The sequence below is a fragment of the Ammodytes marinus genome, assembly GCF_949987685.1.
Source record: "Ammodytes marinus genome assembly, chromosome: 6".
NCBI classification, from domain to species: Eukaryota; Metazoa; Chordata; class Actinopteri; order Uranoscopiformes; family Ammodytidae; genus Ammodytes; species Ammodytes marinus.
In genome coordinates, this window is record NC_137235.1 from 16452407 (window position 1) to 16466170 (window position 13764).

The window sequence follows — 13764 nt, forward strand, 5'->3', positions numbered from 1 at the left end:
TAAAAGCTGCAGGAATCAGCCACTTGGCTCTCCCTCCCTTGATGTATGGTTTGGTTTAGTTAGTGCTGCTTTACACATACCATACACTTCACTCACACAGACACCGCACCCATTACGGATGACTGACATTCACGCACCATTTCCAGCTACAGCAGGCACTGTATGTTAACGCTACCTGCCCAGCGCCAACCAAAATATACAACGTTAGCAACTAGCTGGTGAACAAAGAAGCATTTATAGCTTCTAAATAGCCAGATATTTCCCTCGGGAGTTGGTGGACACGGTCACAAAGCTAAACCTGCAAACAAATGATAATGTTGCTTTGTTAATTCTGGACGTTGGGACTATTGCTGACAAGTTTCCATTTAATAAAAATAAGTACTATGAATGTCGTGTCCTGCAGTAGAAATCTGTTGCAGGTTTAAAGCAGCTATGTTAATGACTTGGTGTTCAATATTTTATATTTTAAAAAGCAGCACTCACATACTGTTTGTGTTTACAATAATGGCCTATACGTCTTATTTGAACTAAATAAAGAGAATCTGAGAGCTTGATCACAACAAAACATTTTTATATAAAGCATTTTATATGGACATTCAATAACAAAAAAACATAATGGCAGTCAAGGGGGATATAGACATGACAGAGGGAGGGGACTGATCATAGAGAAACCATAGCAACTATGAAGAATGGCCACATAGTTTACTATAATACAGAGGCAAGAAAAAACCATGACACCACATGTTCTTTAGTGCGGCAGCCCTTTTGTATGTCAGCAGGCCCTGCTGCTCTCTGTTGTGTCAACTCTTTTTCTCAATACTTGCTGCCTGTCATTCCCAATAGAGTTTAGTGGTAAAGAAGAAAGCAACTGGGCTCAGCTGCTTGGGAGTCAAATATGAAAGACACAAGATTCATGCAGAACTTTTTTTTTGTTAGTTTGTTTTTTTGTTTTTTTACTTGACAAGTATCGCTCATGCTGGTTTGTCCATGCTTGGCTTAGTAAGTCCGTCTTTGTATATTTTGTGTAGCACTTCTCAAGTTGGGAACCCAAACGTGCCAGGGACTAGTTAGTTAGCATCTTTGGCTACACTCCCCCTCGCCCCCCTATTTTAATCCAGAGCACATTGTATAGTAACTTGGAGATATTTTAAAAGAAATTGTATGTGAGAGAATGGGAAATGCAACAGTAGCACATTTGATAGAAGAAAAAAATATATATCTTATTGACTTTCCAAGTAAAGTAGATGGAAAACACAACAGAAGTTTTGAAATTAGTTAACAGATAAAAAAACAGAACATAACTGCCTCATAAAACACAACTTTGATTGGTCTATATCCCACAATGACATTTTGTTTTTCACCATGTTGGAATATTGACCTGCTTATGTATGAGCGATAACTTTCTGATATTTTCCTGGATATCTTCAAACTAATCTGGAGCGACCACACTGGCAGAGCTGTCAGATTTAGTCGCTGAAATGTAGGGAGGGAAATGCTTTAAAAACACACACGGAAAAATACACAGAAAAAAGTAAAAGGAACACAGTTTGTTTTAACCAAAGCGCTACAGACCTTTGTTCATTCATTCCAAATGTCACACTCACCTGAAAAAATAAAAATACAGCCATTCTAGTATAATTTGGAATATAATCAAATGTCATGCTAACAGTTCCTATGATCACCTTGAAAACAGAACAAAAACAATGAAAGCGGTATGCTGGCTTGACTGAATATTTAGTTCATTCTGGTAGTGTTGCACGCATACCTTCAGCTTGTCACTACTCAGGTATGCATTGGCTAAAGATATTTACTCCAACGCAAAAAACTAAAATGTAAATAAATTCAATTTAATTTACTGGAGAAGGAACGTACGGATAAAGAAAAAATGAAAGGATGATGACAAAGAAGTAAATAAAGACAGCAATAGGATAATCAAGGATTTTGATAATAAAAATAACAAAGAATATATTTATACATACGTCAGAAAAATGTGCTTTCTACAAATCTTTGGAACAAAAAACAAAAGCCAAAAAAAAAGCCACGTTTTGGAAATATAGATTACACCGGTATAGAAATATGCACAATAGTAAGGTGTTTTGCATTAAATATTATCTATTCACTCACTGACAGAATCTCTCTCTTGCTCAGTAATTGCTGCTGGCAGCATCGCAAACACAATCACAAACTAAAGTATGTTTTTCAGGAAGACTCATTCGTTGTTGGACTTTGCTCTAGAAAAGATGGAGCATGAGGGGAAAATCCAAATAATAAAATCTCTACACTAAAAAGGATTAACAATTACTTGAACCCCAGGGTTGTGGTTGGGGGATTTTTTGTTTGGACCTCAAGCCAAAAATCTATTTTTAGGAAGAAAAAAGTGTAGTGTTTAACGTTTTGTAGTGTTAAGCTATGGTTGTGCATAGATTGTGGTTAAATCCTATGCGTGAGGAAGATTAAGTATGTCATATAGTCATATGATATTGGAACATTTGTAATACAGAGGCTCCTTTTCTGATTTTTAACCCCAAGGTTCAAGATTATGTTTGACTGCTGAGTCTATCATAGTCATGGTTTTATAAGAATAATAAGGTGAAAAATTACAATAATAATAATAATAATAATAATTTGGTAACTTTTTTCTCTAAACTAATTTCTTTGCATATCATAACATTTTAAGTTTAAAGGTTCACCATTTCCACATACTAAGAAAACTTGAGGTAAGGAACAGCTCTAATAACCCTCCCTTCTTCAGCTTTCGGACGTGATATCTGTAGCGTTATAAACCGTCACATCTCTCGTTGTGTTCAATCTCCCACTATCGAAACACAGCAAGAACAGAAATCCTCCTTCATTACTCTCCACCCACGCTTCTGATTCCAAGTAAGAATCAGAAAATCCATCAGTGGGTGTTTTTAATCATTGAAATGACTCGTCGATCTGGTTCACAATGTTTTAGGTGCTCTTTCGATGAACCTCCCCGCTTCCTACCGCTCCAACATTTTTTTTTGTTGACACTTTCGATTGCTCCTCTCCCTCTTTATTTCCTTTAATGCTGAGTGTGTGCAAGCCACACAGCACTCTGCTCGTTCTCATACATGGTTGACAGCTATTAAAATGTCAGTTATCCACATGCAGCCTTTGGAAGAACATCTAGGCTCCATCTCAAGTCTTGTGCTGCTGAGTGCCGAGGGAATTAAGACGGGCAGGGAGACAAGGAAGGGGGAACTATAATACAGCCGTGCAATAGGTAAGGTGGCCATTTTTCTTCTTTTTTTATGTAAAGGCCATCCATCAGTTTTTAATACAGCATTCCTCTATTTCTGTAGTAGCGTATATAAGAAAAGGTGGGACTGCTCTGGGTTGGGATGTGAAATATCTTTGCTGTGGTCGACTCCAAAATTTTAAACTGGGTGTAGTCCACCTCCACGACAACAGAGGGAGCTCTTTCAGAGAAATTCAATGGAAGAGACGAGCTCCTGGGAAATGTAGTGTCTTTAGTAAGGAGCAAATCTACTGTAGCCTCCCCTGTACAGTGTGGCCTGTGAAAAAACAAAACGGCCAAAATTTAGTAAATGATATCCATTTCTAGGTGGCATGATTCATTCAATGATTAGTCTGGTGATATTCCATGTTTTTCTTTATTGTCAATGAAGTCAATTTATAATTCAGTCATAGTGGTATGATGAACAGTGAATGCACTCTATCATCAGCTTAAAAAGTTTATTTATTTTATTTTTTATTTATTCCTATATTTAAATATGTACCTATATATTCTTGATCAATTTGGAAATATTGCATTGAGAGATTAAACACATCGTTGGGTTTTCCCTTTTCAATTGTTGACAAAAAGAAAAACAGAGCATATTTCTTGCCATATCTTCTGAATTCTTGACAGTGTGAGACTTACCATCGCTCCAACACCGTAGGCAGCTGGGTTAAGCGCAGCATGGTAGGGGTCCGCTGTGTAAACGCGTCCATAGCTATCAGAAAAACAGCAAAACACATCAAACATGAGGCCTCTTAAATTTACGCTTAAATATTTTAAAGGGTAGAATTTTTTTTGCTAATAGCACAATGTGACATATACAGTATAAATATGTAAACTCACTTCCTGGTCTATGATTTGTGTAGGAAGGAAACCCCAAACTCAAGTAATTCAAGTCCTTTCCTCTGTTATAGTCAAATGGTCTGGAGAATATTACTGTCAAGACTTGATTTCTATCTAAATGTGTCCACTATATCCTGCTCTCGAAGTACATTTTTGTTCTGTTGGACTTCCCAGTGTACGGTATGTCCAATATCTGTGTTGCCTGTTCGTACACTGCTGTTTTCAAACCTACCATGATATCTGTCCAGCATTTTCTGTTTACTTTAAATGCACTTGGACCAGCAAACAATATAATGTTGTTGCCCTGTCAATAGACGTGCTAGACAGTCCGCTCACCTGTCACTGTAAGCTGCTGCTGCTGCGGCTGCTGCTGCAGGATTCGCTACTGCAGTCGGCTGGGCGTAACGATACGCTGCATAGCCACCCTGTGAAGAGGCGGTGAAGGGGAGAGAGATGGAGGACAGCACGAGGGGGGAAGGGGTGTGATAGAGGGGGAAAGATACAATGGAGGGAGACGTGAGACAAAACGGAGACAAGAGTAAATTCTTGTTAAACGTCTGCTGTATTTCCTCTACACGCTAACAGACTAGTAGTGACTCTAGAAAGGGGGGGTTACATTGTGAGAAAAACTGCTGAGAAGAGAGCGGAAGATTAACAAGCAGACAGTCAGCAAAACTGGCTAATCTGGTGCAGTACAGCATTCACAAGGATGTAGCTCAGGCGCTGTGTGGGTCTCTCTCTCCATGACTAACAAGGAAAAAATACCATTAACTGTACATTATGTGTTTTTACTGTTTGAAGTGTCCCCCTGGGCAACATTGAAGTGCATTATCTTTCCCACTATGTATTGGACATGGAGAGAGAGATTTCATACCCATAACTGTGCTCCGCCCCGGTTCCCCTACCAAAAACACACAGTTATAGAAAGGGGAAGGGGTGGCAAGATGATTGTGTCATTATTTTTGTTTGGATGGACAGCTGATGAACAGACACAAAACAAATCTACAGGTGTAAGAAGACAGTCAGCCAGTCGGATTAAAAAAGGCACACACACACACACACCACGCTCAAGTGGCCAGCGTACAATGACTGACAGACACAGCATGCTTTCCCAAAAACTCAGAACGTACAGTTTATTAGGCCAAACATCCCTCTAAAAAACAAAACAAAACACACACCGCTGCATTCTACCCTAAAGGATCAGTCACGACCAAGTCCCCGCATTCAGGACCACACAGTTGCTGCTATGGGAGGAAGGCTGGACCGGGGGAGGAAGAAGGAAGAGGAAGGGGCGACAGAATTGTAGGGGATGTAGATAAATAGGAAAGGAGGAGGAAGAAAGCAAGAAAAGAGTACGATAGTAATAGAAAGGGTTGAAGAAGAGAGAAGTGCCAGTGCAAAATTACACTTAAACCGATAATGTACCAGTTTATTAGAAAAGGAAGGAATGAGCAGAGTGAAAAGAAGTGAGATGGGGGGCGGGGGGGGGGGGGGGGGGGGATAAATGAGGAGAGGAAATAGGGGGAGGAGTCAGCCTTGTAAGTATGTCTGCATGCCGACATTGATTCAGTTAGCATGCCACAGGTGAAACAGATAGGGAGATTCCTGGAAGGGGTCTGAATTAACTGCTGACACAAACTGTCCTGCATCCCTCCAACTACTGGATAAGTCTCAGGTTTCAGTGCCATCATTCAGGTCTTATTTAGTTCCCTTGCTTGTTTGTATGTCGAGCATGACAATTCAGCTTGCTGACACTTTATAATTTTCACTATGCGCATGTTGTGTAACATTTTAAGTTTTTTTTTATTTTTTTATCTCAATCATTTAATTATTCTCTGATCTTGGAATACAATTGTGTTGGGAAACAGTCCAATAATATTATGAGGTGTTTCTTGATTTGTTTGAAAGTGCCTTGCCTAAATAACATCATGACATGTGTCAAATAGGTCGATTTTGCTTTGGGGTGTTAACATATGGTCACCTAAAATAAGACCAAATGCATGTGTTAGTAATGTACAAAAATGTATATTGTTAGATGTATCTATGTTCTGGAATAGACAATATCTATATATACAGTCATATGAAAAAGTTTGGGATCCCCCTCTCAGCCGGCATTATAATTGACTCTGCTTTCACAAAAAAAATATAAAAGTGGTATGTCTTTAATTTACCAGGAACAGCTAAGTACTGGGATGTTTTCCATACAAAGATTTTTAGAAAAGCAGTATTTGGTTGTATGAAATAAAATAAAATGTGAAAAACTGGCTGTGCAAAAATATAGGAACCCTTGTGGTTTTGTTGATTTTAATGCCTGTAACAGCATGTAAAACTGATGACTTTAAACACAAAGTTGGTTGGATTATGTTGTTAAGCCTTGAACCTCATAGAAATGTCTGTTTAATCATGAGAAAATTTATTTTAGGTGCCTAAATGCAAGTTGCACTTCTCTTTGACTCTCTGCTGAAGTGAGACAGAATGGGATCATCAAAACAGCTCCCAAAAGATCTGAAAAACAAAGATTATTCATTGTCATGGTTTGGGGGAAGGCTACAAGAAGCTTTCCCAAAGGTTTCAATTGTCAATTTTCGACTGTAGGGAACGTTGTCAGGAAATGGAAGGACACAGGCATAGTGGCAGTTAAACCCAGGCATGGCAGACCAAGAAAAAAACAGGAGCGGCATAGGTGGAGGATTGTGAGAATGGTTGCACACAACCCACAGATCACCTCCAAAGGCCTGCAAGAACATCTGGCTGCAGATTGTGTATCTGTACATCGTTCAACAATTCAGCGCAATTTGCACCAAAACATCTGCGTTTTATAAAGACCAAATAACTTAATTTTTGTCTCATCAGTCCAAAGCATTTTCTTCCAATATGAATCTGGCTTGTCTAAATGAGCTTTTGCATACTCCATGCAACTGTATCTGTGGCGTGGGCGCAGAAAGGGCTTCCTTCTCATCACCCGGCCATACAGATGTTTTGGTGCAAATTGCACTGAATTGTAGAACCATGTTCAGATACACAATCTGCAGCCAGATGTTCTTGCAGGTCTTTGGAGGTGATCTTTGGGTTGTGTGCAACCATTCTCACAATCCGCCGCATATGCCGCTCTTGTACTTTTCTTGGTCTACTAGACCTGGGTTTAACTGCAACTGTGCCTGTGTCCTTCCATTCCCTGACAACGTTCCTTACAGTAGAAATTGACAATTGAAACCTTTGGGAAAGCTTCTTGTAGCCTTCCGCTAAACCATGACAATGAATAATCTTTGTTTTTCAGATCTTTTGGGAGCTGTTTTGATGATCGCATTCTGTCTCACTTCTGCAGAGAGTCAAAGAGAAGTGCAACTTGCATTTAGGCACCTAAAATACCTTTTATCATGATTAAACAGACCTTTATATGAGGTCCAAGGCTTAACAACATAATCCAACCAATTTTGTGTTTAAAGTCCTCAGTTTTACATGATGTTACATGCATTAAAATCAGCAAGACCACAAGAGTTCCCATATTTTTGCACAGCCAGTTTTTCACATTTTATTTAATTTCATAAAACTAAATACTGCTTTTCAAAAAATCTTTGTTTGGAAAACATCCCAGTACTTAGCTGTTCCTGGTAAATGAAAGACATACCACTTTTATCTTTTTTGTGTGAAAGCAGAGTCAATTATAATGCCGGCTGAGAGGGGTTCCCAAACTTTTTCATATGATTGTATATATACTATATATAAGTGACCAACTGTGTAAGTATTGGTCTTACATAGAGCATTTATATAATTTATCCTCAACTGTACAGCCATCTCCGTTAGATATTTTGTGAATGGAAGTTTTTTGTCATATTTTTCACAAATTTAGATCCTAATTATTTTCACCCCCTTCCGCAACTCCACCCATGTCAGAATCCAGTGAGTTAGTAGAAGAAGACAGAGAAGGCATTTCAATCTCAGATGGTCAATAATGTCTAGCAGCACGCAGTCATTGGAGACGAGGAGGATGCACACTGGCTCTCACACAGAGTGTGTAAACCCTACCTGGGCCAATCTGCCACTAAAGTCCTGAAACACTAGTCTACAGAGAGAACAGAAACAGCTATTGTCAACCTGGTCACACACGCACACACATACACACACACACACTATTGCACACACAGACACACATAATCATAATCACATTGGTACAAACTAACTCACAAATGCACGAGACAAACCCCAGAGGAGTCTACTCATGAATGGACACTTTGATGAAAGTATGTGTGTGTATGTATTGATAACCTTTGGGTGCTTTACTGAAGGACATTTTTTCATGAATGAGATGTGCACTTAGAATAGTGATGAGTTACATTTATTTCTTTATACCAAACAATATAATTATAGATTATGTCAGGAGAACCTTAAATGTCTAGGTGTGATGAATCAAAACACCCAGAAGTACACGCCTCTATGGGTTTGGTCCATGCAGTTTCACACTTGAAAACCGACAGGCAAGAGGGGGGAAATGTAGGTGAGGAGTGAGGCAGGAGAGGAGAGAGGTATACTTACATAGAGATCGGCTGCACTGTAAAAGCCATCCTGATAGGCCATCACACTAAGAGAGAGAGAGAGAGAGAGAGAGAGAGAGAGAGAGAGAGAGAGAGAGAGAGACGAGAAAGGAAGGATGGATGGAAGGGAAATGGAGAGAGTCCAGAGGAGCGGTGGTGGAGAGCCGAAACAAAACAAACAAAAAAGTGGTGTGATGCGCCACCATGTGGGCATTGTAGAAAATAACAAACAAGAGGGACAATTGAGGGAGAGGGAGAGATGTGAGAAAATGGTGCCAAACAGATTGTGAAAGAGAGAAGAGAAAGAAGGGTGAGATTATTACACACCGTGCAACATGCAAGACAAAATACCACCTCTTTGTACATAAGTGCACTTACTATAGCGTGCTACTACTGTTACTTCAGACTTTTAACGTCTGTTGAAATAAAATGCTACTCATCATAATAAGATCAATAAGATCACTTAATATCATAGCAGTATGACCTTTGACATACAAGGAAATGGTATTTCAGCTCCGCAAACTATCAATGTCAATGTCTCAATCAAAACATATTCAAACACACAACATGCACAATTATGATATAGTACAATTTTTAATTAAATTAAGACATGCATTTATAAATAGTCATAAGCATAACATTATGTCTATGTTTTTATCATCAATAGCAGCTTACTGGTTTTTATTCATGCATATGTGTGTGTGCGTGTATGTGTGTTTGTTTGTACGTACCCCGGGTAGGTAGGCATGGCAGGTTGTGGCACAGCTGCCCTAACTGCGCTGTAGACGGGCCGTGCACGACCCCGGAGATGAGCACCTCGAAAGGCGGCAGCATTGGAGGCAGCCGCCGCCGCCGCTGCTGCCGGGTATGGGAAACCTGGTACTGTGAAACAGAGATAGATAGAAAAAGAAGGTGAGGAAAAAATCTGCTTCTTCAATACCTTCAAGATAACAATATCATATTAGCTGCAATTTGTCTCCATCAGTCTCATTAATTATGAAGCAAATCCTTGTTGTCGTACCTGTGTAGAGTTCAGGGCTGTACATGGCTCCGACCATGGGACTCAACTTCCACCCAGCTATAGTCAATGAGAAAAATGACAAGATGCATTTAAAGCCGAATTTGACACATAACTTGCATTAGGCGATCTGACATTTTATGTATACTTGTTCTCACTGATCTCTACTGTCAATGGCAAAGAGAGGATGTGTAGCTCCCTGAATGTTTCTCAGTACAGGGCACATCTGTGAGAGCTTTCACTCAGTGCCACTACTAGGACAGCACCATTCAATTTTATTATATATTGAGTTTGAGTGCAGTTGCACCATCATGAATACGAGTTTATAATGTCATTGTTTTACAAAGTTCTTTTGTCCTAATATAATAATTGAAAGAAATAGTGTTCAAAGATGTTAAGTTTGTTTAAAAAGAAATCTAATTGTGATTTATAATCCAAATTGGAAATATTTTTATAGAAGAAGTGGTGATGTTCGTTTTCAGCCATATTTCCCAGTCACTCACCACTTGTCAAACTAAAAGGTAGATTCGGCTGTTGTCTTTGCGTCCAAAGTGTATTACCGTATGGCAGAGTTGCAAGGCCCTCTCCATTAGAGTACGGGGTAGTCATCTTCTTGTTCGTCATCACTCTGGCTGTCGCATTATTGACCTGGACACCAGAAATAGTGGTCAGGAGCTAGGCAACCCGGTTTAACAGATAAATCAGTAATGAGGAATAACCAAAATTATGCAGAAATCAATCACAAGATCGTTGTTTTGTAGTATTTAAGCTTTCTGAAGAGTATATTTAGTGAAAAAAAAGAGGGATTTACTGTGCTTAAACCATGATCTGAGATTTCATATTAAACATGTGCTTTAGAGTGTGTGTCGTCATCATACATGAAACAGATTTTTTTAAGTCATGACGAGGTTAATTCTGTTGATGAGCAGCGATGGTATTTGATGCATGCGCTTCTTTTGAAGGAGAAAGACATTGAAAACAAGGATCCTGGTGAGTAGTCAGGCAGTTTTGCACACAAACAATGCAACCATTGGCACACAGAACAAAGAAAACAACAACATATTTCAGAACAAAAGCATTCAAAAAAGAAATCCAAGACCATTATATTGCTACCTTTCAAAAAAGGGAGGGAAAAAGAAGGTGAATTAAGCGGCAGATTCATCAGTTGAACACAATGCAAAAAACATCAATCAGAGAGCTCATACACAAATTACACGCAGCCAATCAAGAGCGCATCACATCACCAGAGGTGAGCAAAACTAGCCAATCAGCAAGCATCAGATGCAGCAAGAGACCAATCAAGAAAGGTTGGCAGCCCTCCCAATCAAATACATATCATACAGAAAAAGGGAGGAAGAGAGAACGACAGAGAACATAGACAGAAATATAGAGGGATGCGGGAGGAGGAGCCAGTCCACATGAAAAGACACAGAAAAAACACATACATGATGTGGAGAGGAGAGAGGCAGAGAGAGTGAACAATCCATCCAAATGTGCAAATCTTCTAATGAACAAACAGAAACAAGATGCGATATACACACATATACAAAATACTGTACATCTGACCGTTTGCCTACATTGGATCTAACTGTACATGAGCAACAATGGAGAAATGGAGCAAGGACAGAGAGAGAGAGAGAGAGAGCGAGAGAGAGAGAGAGAGAGAGAGAGAGAGAGTCTAAAGTCTAGATAAAGAGAGAGGATGGGGGATGCAAATATCATTCCTCAAAAAAAATCTAATCAAATCATGGTGGTGAAACACCGCCAGGCATTCCAGATCAGTGTCGCACACCAGAGAGACCTCGAAGCACACAACCACCAACACACACCATCCAGAACCAAACTCATCAAGAGGTAAAACAAGGACACCTCTTTACAGATATCAAGAACAGAGAAAAGCTGTCGTCACCTGTCGTCAGTGCCTCACATGTTTGCTTGGCTTTGCAAAAGGCTTACATCTTAAAAGTGTAGGTATGAATCATAAAATTTGCTTTTAAAGTAGAAAATGCTTGCATCCTCTTTGGGGCGCACACTACTCATCTACATACTGTATATATGTAATTTGAATGTTAAGTCAAAGCAGCAGTTCCTCTTCAACTATCTAACACGTTTTTAAAAAGTGATGATCAAGAACTACAGTGCTCCATGATAGAGACAACTATTATCCCCTCTCCAGTAAAGCTAAAATAGCACTCATGCTTCAGCATGCTGTCCCACTAAGGTGAAAAAATGCATCTATCGGCTGACATAGTACTAAATGACGTCATACAGATGACGAGAAAGAGAGTAAACCATGCAGGATACAGCTCTAGAATTAAATGCTGAATGCAGTTAGAGAGGTGATTGGAATGAATGCATAAGAAGTGGTAGTCAAAGTTGTTGCACTTGCAGATAGATGCAGTACATTCAGTTAAACAAGTGGCCTTTATATTGCCATGCGGTCAATGGCTAATCTCGTAATCGTTTCATTCACCACCTCCCCAATCTATCACAGGATTAGCCAATCGGGTTCTGTCAACCAATCGATCAATCACGCTCCCTTCAGTAAAGGAGTCCTTCATTTTGGTGTTGGGTGCATTTTATTTAAAGAAATTTGACGGACGGGGTGGGGGGAGGGGTCATTCAAAGATGATGCCATGTGTACACAACTTACCGTTGCCAGGGAAACGGCGTGAGGACACGCGAGCAGTTACCGTGGAGACTGACAACAACAACAACATACAAAAATCATCAGGGAAATAGAGAAAAATATATGTAAGAAAGAAATGATGAACCAAAAGAACAAAAAAGTAAAGTAAACATAAACAAAACGAGGTAATGAAAAGCAACCCCCACCCTTTGGCAGAGAGGAAGTGATGTAACAGGTCACGTGTCAGCAGTCACCTCCAAGTTTCAGCCATTTGACAACAATCTAGCCTCAGCTGGTTAAAACCCACTAAAAAACACAGATCATTAAGGTTGATAAAGGAGCAAACATATGGAAACAGAAAATGTTAGAAATTAAAAATCTAATTTGGGATGGAAACTAACCGGCATTATTGCCGAAATTATGTAATAATAACTGACAATTAATCACTCAAAATCAAACTTAATCTGATTGTAGGCTACCTGACTACATCACAGGACAGGGAAATGGACAGATATATGGGGGAAGGGACAGACAGCAGAAATGCAGGTGCATATGGGGCACACGAACTGGGAGAGACAGACAAACAGACAGACTGACTGGCATTGTGGAAAAGAGTGGAGAGAGATGAAGGGGAACCAATATAAAAAAGAACAAATAAATAAAGAGTGGCGAGGGAACGACAGCTATTTATTGCATTCCCTTTACATGTTCGTTCTCTCTCCGTCCTCCATATTTTTTAATTCTGCACACCCACCCACACACACAGACAGACAAGAGAGCGAGACGTTCGAGACCATGCAAAGATGCTTTAGTAGCTAGTAAAAACAAAAAAGAAAGCGTGATATAAACATCCAGAGCCAGCGCTAATGGCAAAAGCATGGCATTTTTGACCTCCAAGGCCATTTGAAACTGAAATCAGAGCCATGCTGATAAATTATACATACAAAAAATAAATAAATAATTATGTCACAACAAAATGCACTTCCATGAGATCTGGTGTTCATTTTCAGGAGTGGTGGATGCAAGTGTGTGTGTGTAAACAAAGCACTCTTTCTTTTTTTACCATCCATCTTGCACATCTGAAATCAAACAGCTTTTTGAAGCATCGGGAAATGTCACCACACTTCTCACGGCAGTCTCATTCCCAAAAAACTGCCCCATCATGCATCAGTCTCTTAAACCATCCAACATGAAAAAAAAATTCTACCCAGAGACACCCATGTAAAGAGCGTTAAAAACTCCAAGATGACATTTGCCCTTATCATCCATGCAACATATCTCTTACAGACACCAGCAAGCAGATTAATAAATTAACCGAGAGGCTTTAAGCTGCCCTTCCGCTCATGAACACACCATAAACAAACAAAAAAATGGACACTCATCATGATCATGGAAGAAGTGATGATGGTGATGAAAAAGGTGCTGGGATAAAGAAATAAAAATGAAGAAAAAAGATCCTACATGCTGTGACGGAAGC

At 39.5% G+C, this 13764-nt stretch overlaps 1 protein-coding gene across 5 annotated transcripts in view; it reads right to left on the minus strand.

The window, feature by feature from the left end:
• Positions 1-554: 554 nt before the first annotated feature.
• rbfox2 (RNA binding fox-1 homolog 2) overlaps positions 555-13764 on the minus strand; it is a 35334-nt gene continuing 22124 nt past the window's right edge. For 2 of the 5 annotated variants that reach the window (XM_080029494.1, XM_080029498.1), the window contains 7 exons: positions 10162-10306; positions 9662-9718; positions 9372-9522; positions 8642-8687; positions 4445-4533; positions 3908-3980; positions 555-3539 (listed from right to left, as the gene is read on the minus strand). In XM_080029494.1, coding sequence (XP_079885620.1) covers positions 3495-3539; positions 3908-3980; positions 4445-4533; positions 8642-8687; positions 9372-9522; positions 9662-9718; positions 10162-10306 — 606 coding nt within the window. In that variant the 3' untranslated portion in view covers positions 555-3494. Of the gene's footprint in view, positions 3540-3907; positions 3981-4444; positions 4534-7731; positions 8172-8641; positions 8688-9371; positions 9523-9661; positions 9719-10161; positions 10307-13764 lie in introns of those variants that run through there. The other 3 variants (XM_080029495.1, XM_080029497.1, XM_080029496.1) reach the window with 3 other exon arrangements.